Source organism: Solanum lycopersicum, chromosome 5, assembly GCF_036512215.1.
Source record: "Solanum lycopersicum chromosome 5, SLM_r2.1".
In the NCBI taxonomy this organism is placed as follows: domain Eukaryota; kingdom Viridiplantae; phylum Streptophyta; class Magnoliopsida; order Solanales; family Solanaceae; genus Solanum; species Solanum lycopersicum.
In genome coordinates this window covers 50,251,981-50,273,531 of record NC_090804.1, presented here as the reverse complement: position 1 = coordinate 50,273,531, position 21,551 = coordinate 50,251,981, and the positions used below count along the sequence as shown (strand labels likewise).

General features: G+C 39.5%; 1 protein-coding gene across 1 annotated transcript; it reads right to left on the bottom strand.

The window, feature by feature from the left end:
- Nucleotides 1-3,425: 3,425 nt before the first annotated feature.
- LOC138348871 (uncharacterized) lies at nucleotides 3,426-4,764 on the bottom strand. Its single transcript, XM_069298464.1, has 2 exons — nucleotides 4,434-4,764; nucleotides 3,426-3,610 (listed from the first exon to the last, which is right to left on the bottom strand). The coding sequence occupies exons 1-2, from the start codon at nucleotides 4,762-4,764 to the stop codon at nucleotides 3,426-3,428; spliced, it is 516 nt and encodes a 171-aa protein (XP_069154565.1).
- Between the last annotated feature and the right edge of the window lie 16,787 nt (nucleotides 4,765-21,551).

Genomic DNA, 21,551 nt, shown 5'->3' with positions numbered 1-21,551 from the left:
GTCATTTTAAAATGGTCTTGGTACTCAAGGTAACCTTAGTACAACATTTCATCCACAGATGAATGGGCAGGCAGAGTGTACCATTCAGACCTTAGAATATATGTTGAGATCTTGTGTGATCGATTTCAAAGGTAGTTGGGATGATCACCTTCCTCTTATTGAGTTTGCCTACAATAATAGCTACCATTCCAACATTCAGATGGCCCCTTATGAGGATTTATATGAGCGTAGATGTAGATCTCCTGCTGGTTGGTTTGAAGTAGGTGAAGAAAGCTTTGATAGGGCTAGATTAAGTCCTTTATGATATGGACAAAATGCAATTCATTAGAGATAGACTTAAGATAGCCCAAAGTCGTTAGTAATCATATGTACATGTAAGGAGAAGGGAACTAGAGTTCCAAGTTAATGATTGGGTTTTTATGAAAGTCTCACCTATGAAAGGGGTGATGATATTTGGAAAGAAAGGGAAGATCAGTCCTAGATATTTAGTCCCTTACAAGATCTTGAAAAGGATTTTCAAGGTGTCATATGAGTTAGATTTGCGAGCAAAATTAGCAGCAGTGCATCCGGTCATCCACATCTCACTCTTGAAGAAGTGTGTGGGTCACCCAGCCTCTATAATTCCATTAGAGAGTGTGGAGGTGAAAGATAGTCTTTCTTATGAGGATGTACCAGTTGAGATTCTTGACCGTCAAGTTAGAAGGTTGAGAAACAAAGAATTCACTTCAGTCAAGGTTTTATGGAGGAGTAAGTCCTTAGAAGGAGCTACTTTGGAAGCACAAGCATCCACGAAAGCCAAGTATCCTTACCTTTTTCCTTTCGATTCCACTCCAGCTTGAGGTAATAGTTCCTCTTTAATTTTAGAGACGTTCATGCGTAAATTCAGTTTAAGAATCATGTTCCCTCAGTTTGTACTTTCATTTTTAGCGTAATTGCATGTACTCAGAACTCAATTCAGTCAAAACTAAGTTCTCAGTGTTTCGTAGTGGGGTTGCATCTCTCTCCCTCTATTTCAGCTAGTTTAGTCTTCATTCAAGGATGAATGTTCCCAAGGGGGAGATAATGTAACACCCCATAGCCTAAACATATCAAAAATTAGTTTTTCAAAAAATCTGTAGGTGCTACCAATGGTGGCATCGACGGACCGTAGTCTAAACCACGGTCCGTCCTGCCCAACCGTTGATGGGATCAGAAACTCCCAAAAATTTCATCCTAGAAAAATTACTTAAGTCTTTGACGACATACGACTTACGGTCCGTAGTTCGTGACCGTCGATCTAGACTCCCTTCAACCACTATCTGACAAGAACTATGGATGACCAGCATGGTTCGTAGGTGGACCTACGGTCAGTAGGTGGAAAATTTGCAGCCAGTTAAGGGGAAATGTAGTTTGGTCAACTTAAAATGATCATAACTCTTAGCACGAAATGAATTAGGTCTTGTATGACCTACTCGCAGATTAGTAATTGAATTATATTTCCATATCCACTGACCTTGCTAAAATCGGACCTCCAAATAAAAATTTATGCCCATTTTAGTAAAGGCCTGTCGAACAGTCCCTCTTGATGTACCCAACAACGGGTCGGTAGGCACACGACGGACCGTCAGTCATGGTCATTGTGAGGCCCGATAGCAACCTTCCCAGTGGTCTTTTTGACCTTTTACACTCCGTTTAAACCATAAGTTATGATTTTTTTACCCTAAATCATCATATTTTAATCAGTTTAAGCCTAGAAACATAATTAAAACATATCCAAGTCAAATCATTAAATCAAAACTTAGAAAATTAGAAGCAAGAGAGGAGAAAAAAACTCAAAAACCCTACTTCAAGAACGCCACAAGCTCCAGCAGTTTCAACCCTGAAAGTTAAGTATTTTTCTGTGTATTTCATCACCAGGTATGTGAGATTTCACTAATGGGCTCCTTTCACCCATTGGGTCCTTAGTTTCAGCCAGTTCATGATTCTCTTATCATGATTAAACCTAGGGTTTCTAGAACTGTGATATAACTTCATGAATTTATTAAATATATGTTCCAAAACATATTATCTTGTTATTACTCGAATTATTGCATGAATTTGAGAACCCTAGCTTTGTAGTTCTTTAGTTCTTGAATTGCACATGCTATGTCATATATTTCGGACAATTCAGATATAAATGCCTCAGTTATAAATGCATAATTACCAGAATAATTATTGCATTCTTAGTTTGCGTGTTCAGTTTCAAGCTATCTTGTATTTACAGAAATTCAGATATAATCAGTTAATTTACAGTACTCATTGGGAGTGTCATAATACCGAGTTGGACTAGGGTTTAGCGTACCCAATAGTCCCCGAACTACTAGCCAAGTAGGTTGTAAGTCCCCTCTCTGGGCAATCTTGTTAGTGATCACGCCACCATGCCTTTATTCCTTTGGAAGGGTATATTGGGTCCTCTCGATGGGGCATATACATCGGACTCCACATTTAGCTCATGTGGTTTTATTATCGGTTATTAGTAGCTCCCACAGTTCAGTCAGACTCTCTACATTGACCATTTATCAGTATATTCAGTATTCAGTTTCAGCATGTTATAAATTTGTCATTGCATCTAGTTAGCTCAAAAATCAGCACATCACGTTTAGATTATCATACTTATTGTTGTGCTTGTTTGGTTATGTTTTATTTCAGCTTTAATCAATACTACATGCTCAGTACCTTTCAAGTACTCATGCATACGTGCGCTACATCTTCTCATGATATAGTTCAGGTTCTCAACATCCAGATCACGCATAGATCGTTTTCCCGATCTCCAGTCCAGTAGATTCACTGGTGAGTCCTCTTTCTTTGAGGACAACATGATTTTCATTTCAGTCTTTAGTATTTTAGCTTAAGTTTTTAAAAGATTTAGCAGGGGCTTGTCCCAGTATTTCTAGTCTAGTTTTGAAGGCTATTTGTAGACATAGTTAGATTCAGCTTAGTATTTAGTTAATATTCCTTTCGTATTAAACTCATTGTTTTCAAATATCTCAGTTATAGAACACGGGTACTCCCAATATTTTCATTTTAAGTATGATTTAGCTTCCGCAAAAGTTTATTATATTTAGTATGCTCATGATCATGCCATCAGAGTTAGCTTTGGATCATTTATGGTCCTAGGTTCCGTGTCTGCGTCTCGCGGGTAGCTTGGGGCGTGACAAACATGAGTTAAACACAACATATAGCGTCACTTATACTAAATTCTTTTCAAAACATATCAACATGCTCAGTCTCATTCCATATAAGCAACATCATACCAAATACACAAATAAGTGAAAAATTGAGCAAAAGAGCATTTTTCACATGATACTTCAGTTAAGGAAAGACCGTTATCATAATATGAACATCTTTACAAGATAAGTCAAATTAAATTTATTCATTATTTTGATTATTCATTGTAACAACTAACCTTAATTATCAAATAGATGAGGGTAATGGGAGTTCATGTAGGCCTCGACCTTCCATGTTGCATCCTTAACTAAGTGGTTCTTCCATAACACTTTTACAGAAGACACCTCCTTGTTCCTTAACGTATTTACTTGTCTATCAAAGATTTCAGCCGGAACCTTCTCATTGGAGAGGTCCTCCATAATACCTATACCCTCAATAGGAAGTATAGACTCAGGATCACCGACACACTTCTTAAGCATGGATACATGGAATACCGGATGAGCCGAAGCCAATTAACTGGGTAATATCAACTCATATGCAACCTTGCCAACCCTTTGCAAAATTTCATTAGGACCCACATAACAAGGAATCAACTTCCCTTTTCTTGCAAAATCTTACATTCCCTTTAAGTGAAATTTTAAATAAACCTTATCACCTTCTTCAAAATATAAGTCTTTTCTACTATGGTTGGCATAAGAATTTTTTGTCTAGACTTTTTTCAAGCATTTATTATTATATGAACTTTCTCCAAGTCTTATAAATCAATTCAGGACAAAAAAATGAAGACTCGATAATTCAAACCATCCAATTGGAGACCTAAATCACCTACCACACAAATCCTCAAAAGGACCCATAAATATATATGAATGGTAACAATTCTTGTAATAAAACTCAACTAAAGGAAATTTTTTATACCAACTTACCTTGTAGTCCATTATACAATCTTTAAGCATACCCTCAAGGGTTTGAATAGTACGCTCTATTTGGGGATTAAAAGAGGTTAGTAGCTTCACCTTTTTACCCAATACCTTTTTTCAAATGACCTCTAAAACCTGGATGTGAATTGTGCACCCCTATACGATTTGATGGATAACAGAATACATGGAGACAAAAATATAATCTATGAAGATCCTTGCATACTCCATTGAGTAAGTGGACTTGATGGGAATAAGATAAGAGGACTTGGTCAACTTATCAACTACAACCCATAAACAGACATGTTGCTATTGAGTCCGAGGAAACTTTACCTAGAAATCCATGTTTATATATTCCCACTTCCATGTCGTGACTTGGCTTTTGTTTCTCTACTTTCACTTGTTCACAATTGGGACATTTTACAAAAAGTTCCTCTATGTCCCCTTTCATGCCTTCCCACCAAAACACTTCTCTAAGGTCATGATACATCTTTATAGAACCCGGATGAATGGAATAACGGGAACCATAAGCTTCCTCAACATTCTGATTTCTCAAGTCATCAACATTGGGCACACACAACCTTCCTTTAGACCTCAAGACACCATCCCCCACTAAGGAGAATGAATCATTAATCTTACCGATAACTGACTCCTTCAACTCCATTAATGGTTGATCAAGATGTTGCTTAGACTCACCTCAACCACCAAAGACGGTTTGAAAATTATGGTTGACCGTAAAACCACAATTTGGAGAATCTTCCAATATTACACCCAAGTGAGCCAACCTATGAACAATTTTTACAAGGTCTTTCTACCTATGTTCATACAACTTAGAGCATCAACAATCACATTGGCCTTGCCAGGTTTGTAGAGAACACTCATGTCATAATCTTTCGACAATTCCAACCACCTTGTTGGTCGGAGATTCAACTCTTTTTTAGTAAACACTTAATGAAGACTCTTGTGGTCAGTATACACATCATCATGGACATTATAAAAATAATGTCTCCATATTTTCAAGGAAAACACAACGGTCGCTAACTAAAGATCATGAGTTGGATAGTTCTTCTCATTGACCTTATGTTATCTATAAGAATATGCTACTACTTCCTCATTTTGCATAAGCACACATTCCAAGCACTCTCGTTATGCATAATAATATACAATAAAGCCCTTGGTAATCAACAGTAGGATAATTACGAGAGCTGAGGTAAGCCTCTCTTTCAAGATCTGGAAGTTTCTTTCACATGCCTCCGATAACTCAAATTTCATACTCTTTAGTGTCAAAGTATTCAAAGGAGATTAAATGGACACAAAACTGATACGCTCAGACTTACTTCTCAAATAAGAAGTAAAGCGGTTGTGTCAGGTAAATTAGCCAACTAGTGAGGTAGGGATCGTTCTCACGAGGAAAATAGTTTAGAATTAACTTTATTGTTCGGTCAATTACTTCCTTGGAAAGAAAAAATAATAAAAGGGGGATTTCTATTTATAAATGAATGAAAATAGATAACGAAATTGAAAGAGACACTTAACAGCTTTGAATGTTGGAGTTTATTCAATTAATCAAAGTAACTAGGGTTTACGTGTTCCCCGCAGGTTCATAACTTGATAATTCTAACTATAACAATTCTTTTCTAGTATCTTGCATGCAAAGTGATAAGTTATGTATTTGTAAATCCTTTGTCCGGCATCTAGAAAATCTCACTCCGCACCTTTATCCGGCTACGTGTGTTGTTATCCTAACCCTTATCCTTACCTCATATTAAGCACCATATTCGATATTTGACTAAGTTATTACCTCGTACCAATCAATACTAGCCTATTAGATAGCATACACTAAATCCATGTTGATAATTCTTTTCCTATTATCTACCTTCTTGGTCCAGCAGGTAGCATTAAGGCGAGTTCTAATGTTGGTCATCCGTTAGAAAACCTTCTAAGCAAAAGAATTATTAATACATGCAAGACACTATTCTAGAATTGTTATTTTCGTTAGGTTTTATCTCATTATTTGCCTATGGTTCTCATAACCCTAGTTATAGAGTTTAGTTACCCATAGTCATAACCATAATATTCAAATATATTATATAAGAAATCATGTACTTACTTCAATGAGAAAAAGTAAAATCTGAAAGTTTTCTTCACTAATCACCACAAATCACCAACAATCACTTGCAAGAATCTCAAAGTAATCAAGAATCTCACAAAAAGTCTAATGATAATCCAAAGTCTAACACTAATACACAAAGTGTAATAATAAGGTGTCTAATAATACGGAGTATAACCTCAAAAACGAGGTTTTTTGAACTATTTATAGAAAATAAAAACCTAATTAAACAAGGACTCTATTTGCTGGAAATCTGTCAAAATGCGGCTGGGTCAACAAACCTCACGACGGATCGTCGTGGTCACGACAGACTGTCATGGACTGCGTCGTCCCATACTTGTGCAATTTCTTCTGCATCTCTCTTCATTACCCTCGACGGCAAGTATGACGGACCGTTAGAGGCACAACGGTCTACCGAAGGTCTTCGTTCCAAAACACTTAAAACTCTTGGAATATGGGTACTGGGATTACTTCTCTGAACTTCATGACGAACCTGCAGGACGGACCGCCATAGACACGACGGACCGCCAGGACTCCGTAACCCCACACTTTGTAAGACTTCCCCATCTTCCTTCAGCAGCTGCACTACGCTGCCACCTACGGACCGTCACAAGCACGACGGACCGTCACAAGCTCCGTAGGTGGTCTCTTTTGCATTTCTTCGCACAAAATCTTTGCATTCATCTTTGGACAGATTTCCTGTAAATAAAGAGAAACTTGTATAAAACATAGCACAAAAAGGATTTTGGACACACTAAACTTTAAGGAAAAAGTATTAATAATACCGTGAAAACACGGTATATCAACACCCTCAACTTAAATTCGTTGTTTGTCCTCAAGCGACGCACTATGACTCAATAAAAAATCTTTATATAGTAGTATCGATGTTTTATCCTTTGCAATCATTTGGCTATCAATTCCGATTAATCTCATCATATCTATGCATGCTATCACTAATAGGCTTGACTTATGTGGGATTAGAACATAACACAGACTCACCATGCACTAACACCTATCCTTTTCAATTTCTCACCGATGTGCTAACAATTCCCGATATTGCAACTAGTGTCATCACTTTAAAACAAAATCCTAATTTTTCACACAATGATTTCAGTTTGAGTATAAGGATTACTTTTCAACACTCACTCTCAGAACAAATTCACACTCATTCATACCTATTGCCATAAGCTTGCCATTATTTTCACTGCCTTAAGTTTACTATACAACCCTTAGGATCACGATAGGACTTTCTTAGCTTGTAACATAGGCTCAGGGTCAGGTAGGGTATATTTAGGTATACTTTAGTGACTTTTTTTTGCCCTCCTTGACATATCGGCTAAACCTACCACTTTCTATCATTTTATTTCGCCCAGTTTCTCATATTCTTTCACCTTGCTATTTTCTCTTCTTTCTTCATATGTGTAAGTGACTCTCTTCTTTTCTTACTTGTATTTCTTGTATTTTTTTCTTTTTAGTTACTTTTCTTTCAACTAATTCTTGAGTCACATTACTTTTGTTCTTTCTTTCTCTTTGTTCTTTCAACCCCACTTCAAGAGAATTCCTCATAATAGCCACCCTCAACTCATGGCTTTGCCATTAGTCAAGGTACACAATACCAAAAGTTGGGTCAGGGCCATAACAAAGGTTATTTACTATATTAGCTACCCTTAACTTATGCTTCTGGCAAAGCTGAGGTGCACATGTCAAAGGAGGGACAAGGGCCAACACATTGTTCCCAGAAAAGATCAGTTGGGATGAAAAAGAAAGGTCTAATTTCAGCTCAGATCATTTGGATCAAAGAAGGATAAATTTCATTTAGTTTTATTTTATTTAGGATAAAAATGGGATATATTGAATAAGGGCCTATGATCCTTTCCTAATTGTCTATTACAGCTTACTTTTAGCAGGTCTAACAAGGCAAGTTCTAGCTCAGTACAAATAGTGGACTACTCAAATCTTCCTCACGCTCACTTGACATCCCATCACTCTACCAAATTATAAGACACCTAGTTCGAATTTTAGACTTAGAGTAATGCAATGGTGTACCTCTATGTCATGCTTAGAGTTACACATTTATCAGTTACTATGTCTAGTCGTGCATTTTTTTCAAGTTTATCAGGATATCATTTTAGACATCATGCTCCAAAATTAAACTATGTACACAAGATATAGACATGCCGGTCCCACAAAAAAAATAATCAATCTTTTGGGGAAAAAGAACACAGGCAAGAAAACCCCAAAAGAGGATAGTGAATTGGACTACTCAGACTTCACCCTAGCACTCACTTTCCATTTACCCCACCCCCAACAAAAAAAACATGCAATTCTCCCCAATGCTTAAAAAATTTAAATACTAGAGTGGTAGGTGAAGCAAACCTGTGGTGTAAAGCGCCGTCAATCAGCAAGCTGGTGGGTCCGATTCCCCGGAACCCACGTCCTCTGCAATGTGGACACCCTCAGTGGTGTCTTTAGTAACAACCACACTATCAACAGTGCCTCCCTCTATCTCCACAGTTCACGATCTAGACGCCCCAGCCGCTAACTCTCCTTCTCTCATCTGGTGCGCCGCCTCCTCAGCAAGTGAGTCTCTCCTTGCAGAATCCATCTCACGGTGCTCTTTCTTCCGTGCTCGCGCCTCATCCTTTACTCGACCCCTACGCCTCTTGGCATGCTCTCGAGGGGGAGGTGGTGGAATCTCTGAGGTAGAGAATAGGGCCGCCAACACTGTGTCTTCAGCAGGCTCGACAGAAGGGGCCTCAGACTTAGGCACCCTAGCCTCTAAGATCGTGCCGATATCTACACGAAGACTGTAGACCGCAGGCTGAAGAGTCGACACATCCACGGGAGGGGCTGGCCGGTATAGCACCCGCAACTCAAAGGCGTTTAAGCACTGGTGAACCTCAGCGATCTTCTGCTTTGTATACTGGACCATTTTCCACTCTAGGCGCTCTTCTATCTGGATAATGGACCTCTGGATCCATTACTGGATATGATGTAGAAGTGTATCCATTTGCGCCTCTAATTATTGGACCGTAGCAAGAGGGACCAACGCGGGTAGAGGGGCTGTGCGAGAGGAGCTCGAGGCAGTGCTACTACCCAAGATAGACTCGACCGGGGTTGTGTCAGTGGACGCCGCCTGCGTAGCAGTGTGGGCCTAGGATACCATATCAGCAAGATCGTCAGCAAGTGGGGGCAGCTCTGGACGGGTCCCTCTGTGTGGAGCCAACTCATTGGCCTCATCTCTGATGAGGCCGACATCAACAGTGCCGCGCGGGGTCTTGAGTTGATCAACGTTCCATATAGGCACACCTGCGGACCTGCACGTAGAAAAGATCATGCACGGGAAAGTGTATATGGTTGTGACCTTGAAAGCCCTCTCGTGTATGACTGCATGTAGAAGACACGCGAAATCCACCTTGAACCCGTCTATCATCGCCGCCATCAATACTGCTCGATCCTATGTAACTATATTATTAGCGGCTATGGGGGAAAGGCAGTGGCAGACAATCAGCCACAAGAACTTCGCCGTGAAAGTTAGGTTGGCCTTCTTGATGGCCCCCTTTTGCTCGTTCACCCAGTCAGCACCCTCTCCATCAACTGACAGGTGCAGAGCCATCCACCTCTTGGTGGTCTCTCTCAGCGATGGCTCATGCAGGAACTGGCCATCTTAAACAAGCTTCTATCGGTACTCAAACTCGGCAGAGTGAGGGGTCTGAGTAGCATCAACACCCTCGCCATATAGAAACCGGCGGATGGAAGGCAGGGAAATGTTGACCTGCACGCCCCGTACTCAGACCTGCTCCAATGGGGCTTGTTTGGCGGGGTCAACCCACCTATCAATCTATTATCGGAGAGTCGCTACGTAGGATGGGTAGAACTCTCGGACCATTTCTTAACTGTAAGATCCCAACAGACGCGCTGTCCACTCCAGGCGATGCCTGGTGAAGAGATTGTGGATCTCAGGCATCGTCGGGAGATTCCCTATAAGGACCCACCGCTCCAATGTGAGTGTTTTCGAGTCATAACTCCTTTATCAGTCAGGAAGTTAGCGTCGGAGTAGACTTGAAATTGCCCGTCGACACACCACCGGTTGGGCTGGTCACTAGCCAGGGTGAGGGCCTGAGTTGGTGAACCTTATGTGGATTCCGAACTGTCAGCCTCATCAGACGAGGCCGACGCTGCAGTGGTGGCGGGTGCGGGAACCTTAGTAGAACCGGAGGCTTCCTCCGACCACCAAACTCTGAAGGAGCCAGACACTCCTTCTTTATTTGTGGCCGACCCAGAAGGTGTGTTGATTAGTGTGCGCTCCTCATCAGACTGGGAGGCAGTGACTACGCCGGATGCCACCTTGTTGGGTGTGGCTCTCGTGGCACGTGAAGCACAGGAAGGGGTGGAAGTGACTGAAGGCACGTATTCGGGGTCATGCTCATCATCAGAGCCAATGACCATGCGGGCATATGGGGCGACAGACTTCGATTACCCGTGTGCATAGATTCGATCTTGCTTAGGTGCCATAGTAGATAGTACCTGTAAAGGATCAATATTAGTACGAGTAGTGTCAAACAAGACAAGAAAAACCCCAAAAAAATGACATTTCTATAGTAATAATGTCACACGACGGGCCAGGTGACGGCTTGTCGTGACTATGACGGACCGTCATAGGGTCCATGGTGTCTTCTTTAGACTATGTATATATGGAGAACCCTGAAGGAGAGTCTCTAACAAGTATGACGGTATGTGCAGGACGGACCGTCACAGGTACGACGATCCATCGTAAGTGTCTGTCAGAGGACACTTAAAAAAAATATGGAGACCCATAGGAGAGGGGTCTCTGGCCGTCATAACGGTCATGCAGGACAGACCGTCATGGGTATAATGGTCCGTCGTACTTGTTCGTTTGAGGACACTTAGAAAAATGGAGAGAGACCCTTAGAAACAGTGTCTCTGACAACAGAACGGTTGTGCAGGACGGACCGTCGTGAAGAAGACAGTCCATCACATGTGTCCGCTGGAGGGCACTTAGAAAAAAAATGAGAAGACCTTGAGGAACAACGTCTCTGACAACTAGAACGGTTCTGCAGGAGACGACGGTCCTTCACATGTGTTCATTGGATGACACTTTGAAAAAATGGGCAGTGAGGTGTTAGGGCTTTCGGAATGGACCCTACGATGGTCCGTTGTGGGTACAACAGTCCATCATCGTGGTCTCTTTCTTTAGATTAGTGACAGAACTGGGGGTACCCCATTTATCCCCGATGACCCAAATCAAACTTTTAGTGTTTTGGACTTACTTTTGTCTAACCCAAATACCTAGGAAACTAGAAAATGCAAAAGCACCTATGTCTAGGGTTGTAGACATGGCAATTTCGAACATTTTTAACCTAGGTTAGACAGAATCTTATATAAAAGAAACGAACATATCACGGACAACTAAGCTATTACTAATTAATAAACAAAAATGCAAGATAAATGAGTAAAAATTAGAGACACATACCTTAGAATTGGAGAAAAACAAGATGGACAAGTACTCAGTGACAAAGAAGACACCCACAGCAGCAACTCCAACTAGTAGATGATAACTCTTAGGGCTTTGGAGAATTATGGTGGAACAATAATCGGTTGAAGAGGGGGATATTTTGGATGTTTAAAAGGGAAGGAAATAGGGGGAGTAGTGAAGGAATGGAGGTGAAATGAAGGGTTAGGGAGTTTAAACGGTATGATTTTGAAAAAGACTCCAGCTGGGTCGGGTCGGATACGCCTCATTAATGACGCGACGACGGTCCGTCTCAGTTGTGACGATCCGTTGTTAGGTCCGTCGTGTGTGCCCTAGTTTGAGAATAGCATAAAGATGTACCTAGCACGACGGATGCATACGACTGTCCGTCGCAAGCGCAACGGTCCGTCGCTATATCTGTCAGTGACTGCTGCAGAGTAATTTTCTGCTGAATTTCTTGGTGATGTGCATGCAAATTTAAAAACCCATTAGTAGAAAAATTCTACCATTACTAAAAAGACTATAAGTATTGGGTTGCCTCCCAACAAGCGCCTGATTTAATGTCACAGCACGACCGGGGACACTTGATTACTCAGACTTCATCAAGATGGTATGCCTCTATCACTTCATTCCCCGATGCTTTATGCCCAAAATAGAGTTTTATTCGTTTTCTATTCATCTTAAACCACACTCCCTCCTTGGATTTTAACTCAACTACTCCATGAGGGAATACTTGGGTAATCAAGTAAGTGGCGTCCATTTGGACTTGAGCTTTCTCGGAAGACAAGGCACCCAGAACTGTCTACAAGCACCAAATCCCTAACCATAAACTCTTGTTTTGCACTTTTTTCTTCATTCTCTTTCTTCATCTTTTCTTTGAGGGATATTGTTGATACCAATTGGAGCTCACCACTCTGCCTCATGGTCCTACAAACGTTGAAGGTCGCTTCTTCATTGTTCAACCAAAATTTGATCTGCCCCTTTTCCATATGAACTAAGGCTCTACCTGTAACAAGGAATGGCCTCCCAAGAATAATAGGCACTTCAAAATTGACTTCAAAATCAAGAATAACAAAATCAGCCGGAAAGATGAATGACTCCACTTTTACTATCACATCATGGAGTATCCCTATAGGCCTTTTCACTGTCTGATCAGCCATTAGTAGCCGCATCGCAGTGGGTTTTGGATCCCCCAAACCCAACTTCTTGTAGATCGAGAATGGCATGAGATTTATGCTTGCCCCCAGATCACATAATGTTTTTGCAAAATGTAATGACCCAACTGTACAAGGAATAGTGAACGCACCCGAATCTTCTTTCTTTAGTACGAGGGATCTTGTAGCAATAGATCTACAATGATGCAGTCTATCATCATCCTCAAAAGTGACCAATCTTTTCTTTGTCACCAGATCTTTCTTAAGCATGGCATAACCGAGCACTTGTTCTAGAGCTTCTATCAAAGGGACATTGATAGAGAGCTGCTTCAGCATTGTTATAAAACACCGATATTTACCATCCTCGGCCTTTTTCACTAATCTCTGAGGGAAGGTGGTGGTGGTCTAGGCATGGGAATTACCTTCATAGGAACTTCTGCATCTTTTCCATTGCTCTCTTCTTCCTCAACACTACCCTTTACCACCTTATCATCATCCTTTCTCACATATTCCTCATTAGACGGCATAGGTGGGTCAATGGTTTGCTTCCCACCTTGAGTAGTGATTGACATACAATGCACATCATTTTTCGGATTTTGGACAGTGTTGCTAGGAAGAGTGCCCGGTTGCCGTGTGTTCACTGTCGCAGATAATTGGGCCATTTGCAATTCGATCTGTTTAATCGATATTGCATGTGTATCAACTTTTTTCCCAATACTTGCTAAATAACCCCTAACTCTTTAATGTGCTCTTCACTAGCATCGAAGCTCCTCATCATTTTGTGCAACATATCCTCAACTCGCACCATACTATCTCCGCCATCCGTAGGAGTAACTTCACGATTTAGAGGAGGGACATAGGGTCCATTCTTATCATTTCTGTTACCGTAGTAACCCCTAGTGAAGTTGTTGTCGCGGTAGTAGTTTCCATCTCGGACATAATGACCCTCACGGTTATAGTTACCATAGTTCTGACCTTGGTTCCCTTGACCTTGGTGCCTATTATCCTGATTTGCGCCTTGGGAATTCGGTCAAAAAACCCTCGTCTGCCCATTTACCGCATGGGAGTCCTCCGCATAATAGCATTCATCAGTAGATGGTGGTTTTGACAAGTAGTTGACTGCATTTATCTTTTCTGCACCCCAGTGACATGTTTTAGTACCAACCCAAGCTCAGTTCTCATCTGAGCTTTTCTTCGCGAATCTCATCTGCGGTTGGGTTGTGAGTAGACTGTACTGCGAAGGTGTTTCTCCCTGTATCAGACTTCCTAGTACTCCAAGCTTTATTATTCCGGGAGATTTTCTCTAATTTTTCGGCAATCTCAGCATAAGGACATTCCCTATAAGATCCACTTTCTATAGTGTCCAACACTGCTTTATTATTATTATCCTGTCCCCGATAGAAGTATTCCTTTAGTGACTCATCATCTATACGGTGATTTGGGACACTTCTCAAGAACGAGGTGAATATATCCCAAGAACTACTAACTGACTCTCCTGGTAGTGCCACAAAGTTATTCACTCTGTCTTTGTGGTTTAGTTTCTTGGAACCCGGATAGTAGCGTGCTAAAAAAACATCCCTTAGTTGGTTCCAAGTGAAGATTGAGTTGTATGGGAGCTCAGTGAACCATATAGCAGCCTCTCCTGTCAGTGAGAGATGAAAACACTCTGAGCCCTATTACATCTAAATCCAAATCAAGCCTCCCTACACAGCTTTTACACACTGCCCTTACCTTAGCTATATGGGCACGTTGATCCTCAGAAGGTAGCCCTGAAGACAAACCTATGGCAGTGAGCATTTGCATCAGGCTACTAGTTACCACAAAGGTGTGGCCTATTATATAATATACACTAAATCTATGTTGATATTCTTTTCCTATTATCTACCTCCTTGGTCCGGAAAGTAGCATTAAGGCGAGTTCTAATGTTGGTCATCCGTAAAAAAATACTTCTAAACGAAAGAATTATTAATACATGCAAGACACTATTCTAGAATTGTTATTTTCGTTAGGTTTTAACTCATTATTTGCCTATAGTTCCCACAACCCTAGTTATGGAGTTTAGTTACCCATAGTCATAATCACAATATTCAAATATATTATATAAGAATTCATGTACTTACTTCAATGAGAAAGAGTAAAATCCGAAAGTTTTCTTGATTAATCACGAAAAATCACCAACAATCACTTGCAAGAATCTCAAAGTAATCAAGAATATCACAAAAAGTCTAATGATAATCCAAAGTCTAACACTAATACACATAGTGTAATAATAAGGTGTCTAATAATATGGAGTCTAACCTCAAAAACGAGGTTTTTCGAACTATTTATAGAAAATAAAAACCAAATTATACAAGGACTCTATTTGTTGGAAATCTGTCAATACGCGGCTGGATCGATAGACCTCGCGATGGATCATCGTTGTCACGACGGACCGTCATGGACTCCCTCGTCCCATACTTGTGCAATTGCTTCTTCTGCTCTCTTCTTTAGCCTCGACAGAAAGTATGACGGACCTTCATAGGCACAAAGGAACGTCGAGGGTCTTCGTTCCAAAACACTTAAACTCTTGGAATATGGGTACTGGGATTACTTCTCTAAACTTCATGATGAACCTGCAGAACGGACTATCATGGAATCCGTAACCCCACACTTGGTCAGACTTCCCCATCTTCCTTCAACATCTGCACTGCGCTGTCACCTACAGACCGTCACAAGCACGACAGACCGTCACAAGCTCCGTAGGTGGTCTTTTCTGCATTTCTTCGCTCAAAATCTCCGCATTCATCTATGCACAGATTTCCTGCAAATAAAGAGAAACTTATATAAAACTTAGCACAAAAAGGATTTTGGACACACTAAACTTTATGGAAAAAGTATTAATAGTACAGTGAAAACACGGTATATCAACAACCGTACACAAAACTCCTATAATATCCTGCTAGACCCAAAAAGCTTCTAATGTCGGCTGGAGTCAATGGTCTTGTATAATTCTTGAGCGCCTCATTTTTCCTTTAATCTACGTCAACCCCCTCATTAGAGATGATATGACAATGAAACGCCACCGACCACAACCAAAACTAACATTTGCTATACTAGGAAAATAACTGGTGTTCTTTAAGCACTTGTAACACCACTCTAGCATGGTTCATCTAGTCACCCTCATATTTGAATATACCAAGATGTCATCCATGAAGACAATGACAAATGAATCTAGGTAACTTTGAAATTGCCCTATTCATTAGATTCATAAACGCCGTCGGGACATTAGTGAGACCAAAGGACATTATAAGAACTCATAGTGACCATATCTAGTTTGGAATTCTTTTTTTGGTATGCCCTCACCTCTTACCCTAAGTTGGTGATACTCAAAACTGAAGTCAAGCGTAGTAATGTAGCTTGCCCCTTTGAGTTGATCAACCAAGGCGTCAATTTGAGGGAGAGGATACTTGTTCTTAATGGTGACTTTATTGAGTTTGTTATAATCAATGCACATTCTAAGGGACCTATCCATCTTGTTCACAAACAATACAAGAGCACCCTATGGAAAAATACTAGGTCAAATGAACCCTTTGTCTAATAAGTCATTGAGTTTTTCTTTGAACTCCTCCAATTTTGCCGGAGCCACCTGATAAGGTTGAATTATAATGAGGTTAGTATCCGGTAGCAAGTCAATAGAAAAAACAATATCCCATACCGGAAGGATTCCGAGAAAATCATTAGGAAAGACATCAAAAAATTCCCTCACTATAGGGACTAACTCAATGGGAGGATTTTCAGAGTCTAAATATTTTACTCTTACTACATGTTATAAACACCCTTTTGAGATCATTTTACAAGTCTTAAGACAAGATATACTACGACCTCTTGGAATAGAATTTTCCCCATTCCACTCTAAAACGGGTTCATTTGGAAAATTGAACTTGACAATTCTTGTTCAATATTCTCTAGAAGAAAAGTAATCATTCAACCAATCCATCCCCAAAATAACATCAAAATCAACTATATCAAGTTATATTAACTCAACATGAGTAACTCTATTGGCCAACATTATAGGACAATTTCTATATACCCTCTTTTAAACAACCGGCTCACCTACTGAGGTAGTTACCATTCAAGGTTCATTTATAATATCGGGCAAAATATAAAACTTTCTAGCTATCAAGGAAGTAACAAAAGATAATGTAGCATCAGATCAAGTAAAGCATAGGCATAAATAGAGAGGGCTTGTAATATACCAGTCACCACATCAGGAGAACTGTGTTGTTCACCCCAATAGTATAGGTTAATAGATAACTATTGAATGTATAGGTTAAGATATAACTATTGAACACCCATCTCAACTGATGAAGGGTATCCAACCTCCAACCTAACTTGGAAATATCATTGGGAATAACGAGGTTGCGACTAAAATTACTCACGAATAGTATTCACCCAAAAATCCCATTTTGTCATACTTAGGAATAGTATGTATAACCTAGACACTTCATCTCCATTCATGAAGAATGTCCACCCGATAAACTCCCAATGTCATTTATTGACTTCATTCATGAATTCAAGTGTGTGTGCGCGCACCTGTAATCATACCAATCACATAATGACCATTATTCATAACATTGACTTCTTGATATTCTCAAACAATATATGTAACAATTTTCACACTATCACAATTCACATGCTTAATACATTTTTTGTTTAGACATAAACTCTTCAATATACTTATTCCATCTTTTTAACACGGATCATACATATATACATCAAAATCATCACTTCACATGACATATCATGCCTTCAAGACTATATTCACAATACACAAATATAACATCATAATCTTCAAGTAAACACCGCCACAAAAGGTGGACCATACCTCTCAGGAATTACTACAATAAAGCTTAACCAAGATAGAACAACTTACTCTTCATCCAAGCATTTACAACTTATTAACAATTTATACAATGATCCATAGTAAAATAGACCTTAGGGCAGTACCTAAATCTCAAAAACCTCCAAGAAACACTAACTTTAACATTATCTAGTTATGCTCATGGAACCCATTTCATAAGCTAAAAGTTGAGAAAAAGAATAGACATGATTCCATTGTGGTTTTGACATTAAAATCATGATATAAATCTAACAACAACTCATTTTAATCAATAAAAGATTTTGATGCAAAGACACATACCTAGAGTCAAGGAATAAATAAGTTCGAAGTTGAAATCCTTTTTTGAAATCTCGTTGAAATGGATCCTTGAATGAAAGAAGGTTCAAGGATGAACTACCATACCTTAAATAGAATAAATCCACCAAATTTGGCCAATAAAATGTGAAGAACATGGTCATCTTCCTTGGAGCTTGAAGCTTCTTCAATGGAGGTTTTTGGCAGGAAGAGTTTTGGAGACAATATGATTTGATCTTTAGGATTTGATATAGTGCCTGAAATGAAGTTTAAAATGAAATATATCATTCCACAAATGATACCAAAACTCCCCAAAAGCCCCCCACACCATTTGGACCCTTTTCCAACGTGAAATTTTACTAAAAAACGTCATAGCCAAAATCTGCGACTTGGGTGCGCATCGCGAGGCAAGCTCCATATTTTTTCCTGTTAAATTTTCTGATGCATTAGACCACGTGTCAAGGGTGTATCGGGAGGTGGGGCTTCAATTCCTGCCCTTGCACTATTCCATGGGCAGCTTCTTGACCTATGTTTGTTTCCTCCTTGGGGACCCTTCGGGTGGTTACTAGGGTCATACCTAATTGTTTTAGACACCAAACACTACCAAAAAAATATGCACTTAAGTGACACACTAGCACATTCCAAGGCATATATTTCAAACATCATGCACGTTCTTGGACATTTGACTTCTAAACGCTCCCAAACATTACAAACTGACTTCTAATTATAAAATACACTATTTAATACATTATTAACTCATGAAACACATGTGAAGATCTAATTTTACCTATTCCTTTTTTAGGGTGTAAACATACTCCCCAACTTGGGAACATTCGTCCTCCAATGATACTTAAATACTTTAAAATGCATCAAGGACTCGACAAGATAAATATAACATATTACATAAAGTTCAAGACATTCATACTCAATGCTAAAACTCACAAGGAACACCGAATTCACATCATTAATTAATTTAGCAACATAAGCACGTTGGAACAAGTTCCACAATTCACACCACATACTAATTTCATCATTTATGGAGGAAATACCTTCTCCAACATTAGTATTGCTCTTACACATCATCTCTAAACATATTGAGACCATCATTCATGAAAAATAAATTAAATCAAATTTAAAATTCATCACGGTGAACACTACTCCTTTACATAGAAACATGCCCAAAACTCAAGAATTCACTTTCAAGCTACTCTAAAATGAAGGCATGATAACATAATATATAAGACTATATAAACTCATCTCATAACATTCAAACAACAATACGAAATTATTACTCACCGAGGCCTTCACTCCATATTAGTCTCTTCTTTAGCTCCGAGTGCAACGAAAGGATTCCTCTTAGAAGAATTGGGATTCGGACCAGCATGAAAAATCTTGGTTGAACAATTTCCCTTTTTCCTTGAGTGTAGGGAAATCTCTCATATTGTGTCCCTTATTACCACACATCAAGCAACCATAATTACCAGCAAGACACCTATCCAAGTGTTGCTTCCCATAACTAGTACACCTGGGAATCTTAAAGGCATAATCACGTCCTTGAGAATTTTTGTTGGAAACCCTATCCTTGTTCCCCATGAAAGAGTATTGATTATACAAATTATTCATATATTAGGGTTGACTTGGATCATCCACCCTAGGACTCTTGCCATCCCTAGTAATCTCCTTATGCTTGGACTCCTCAATTTGTTGACCGTACACCATGTACCTAAAGATATCCATATCATTAAGGAGCATTGCCGTATGACACTCTATTTCAACAAAGCTAGACACTCCCATCACAAATTTTTCATCCTAACCCTAGGGTCGGCTACCAAGGTTTTGGCGTACTTCGTGAGTTGGTTGAATTTTAGGAAGTACTCTCTCACACTCATTCCCCCTTCACGAAGGTTCATGATTCCACAAACTTTCTCTCCCTCAACTCTAAGGGGAATATAAAGAAAAGACACTTTGAACACTTCCCAATCTACCGTACCTTCCCTTAAGGGTCTCTTATTCCTCCATTTCTCAAATCACACTTGTGCCACATCCTTTAGTTGATAAGCGGCAAGTTCTACTTTCTCTCCATGAGTCACACCCATAGCATCCACCACCTTTAACACCTTATTGTGGATGTTAATCCACTTTAGTGCCACGGAAAGTATGAGGGATCATCCTCATGAAATTCCATATTCTAGAAGTTGGAGCACTTGCATTTGGTTGAGGTTGAGGTCCAACTCCTATGTTAGATTTAGAAGCCACATGACGAAGGACGATTTTACCTTGGGTTCTCATTAATTGTGATAAAACCCTAAGAGCAGCCCTTATCTCTTAATTAGTCATATCCCCTTCAACATAGGGAGCTGGAGGACCTTTGGGTATTGGAGGAATTTTGGGAACTTGAGGGTTTTGAGGTTCCGGAGGGGGAACCTCTTCATTCACATCCTCTTCGTCAACATAGGGAGTTTCTCATTCTAAAGAGAAATTCTCTCGTTAGCTTCTTCTCCATCCTCTCTTCTAGCGGGTGTCCTTCTCGTATTCATGTCCTGTAAATACAAGAGAACAAGTTAAGAAGAGGAACTTATAAAAATCAAATATATGGAACGAAAATAGAGTAATGAAGAAAGTTACACTTCTATCGTCCTATAGCCTCTCACTCATGGGTGTATGATGACTCACACAAATGACCAAGACTCTACTATATGTTGCTTGTGAGACTTATGGATCCAAAACTATTTTCCATAACCTTATGCTCTAATACAAGGTTTATTATGACCCGCAAGTACACCCTAGAATAAAGAAGTACTCTTGAGTCGGCACAAGGCGTGCTCGACCTTTCAATGGTCTTACACAAGCTTCTTAGCTATCATTCATTACCTAAGACATGAGAAGTAGTGCGGAAATTTATACTTTTCACAATTTATATAATAAGGAAAATATCTTTTATAAATACTAGGGATAGATTAATCGTCACAAACAAAAATAAAGACACAACATACAAATCTTAGGGACACGACCCTTTACAATGAAAATTACATAGTCTTAACAAGTCATAAAAGAAAAATCTAAAGGAACAAAGACTATGACGTTAAATATATGAGACCATACTTCGTTGTGAGAAAGTCGATTACCAAGATTGCTTTCTACCCTTCAGCTCTGCTCCAACCTATAATTATAAACTATAGAAAAGTATGGGGTTAGTACAAACAATGTAATAAGTATGACATTTGAAAAAACACACAAAAAGGGACAATTTAGTTAAAACACACAAGTCCTGTTATTTTATTAAACTTTTTAATGAATTCAGTTACAAGACATCAGTTAAAACTATCATTTATCACATAAGGCAAAACATTCATTTTTCTAAACATAAAAGCAAACTTATAGTGAACCCAAAATTGGACATGAACTACTCCTATCCTAAGTTGTCCAAAGGCTCCTCTAACTAAGAAAGAAGGAGATTGATCACACAACCTCCTCAAGAGATCCTTAAGACTACTTGAGATAGGCTTACTTCATTTCATTT

Excerpts from the sequence above, each read along its gene's own strand:
- LOC138348871 (XM_069298464.1), bottom strand. The coding sequence starts at position 4,764 with ATGGAGTTGAAGGAGTCAGTTATCGGTAAGATTAATGATTCATTCTCC. Across the intron at positions 3,611-4,433 it reads ATATAAACATGGATTTCTAG|GTATTATGGAGGACCTCTCC; the intron begins GTAAAGTTTCCT and ends TTGAGGGTATAG.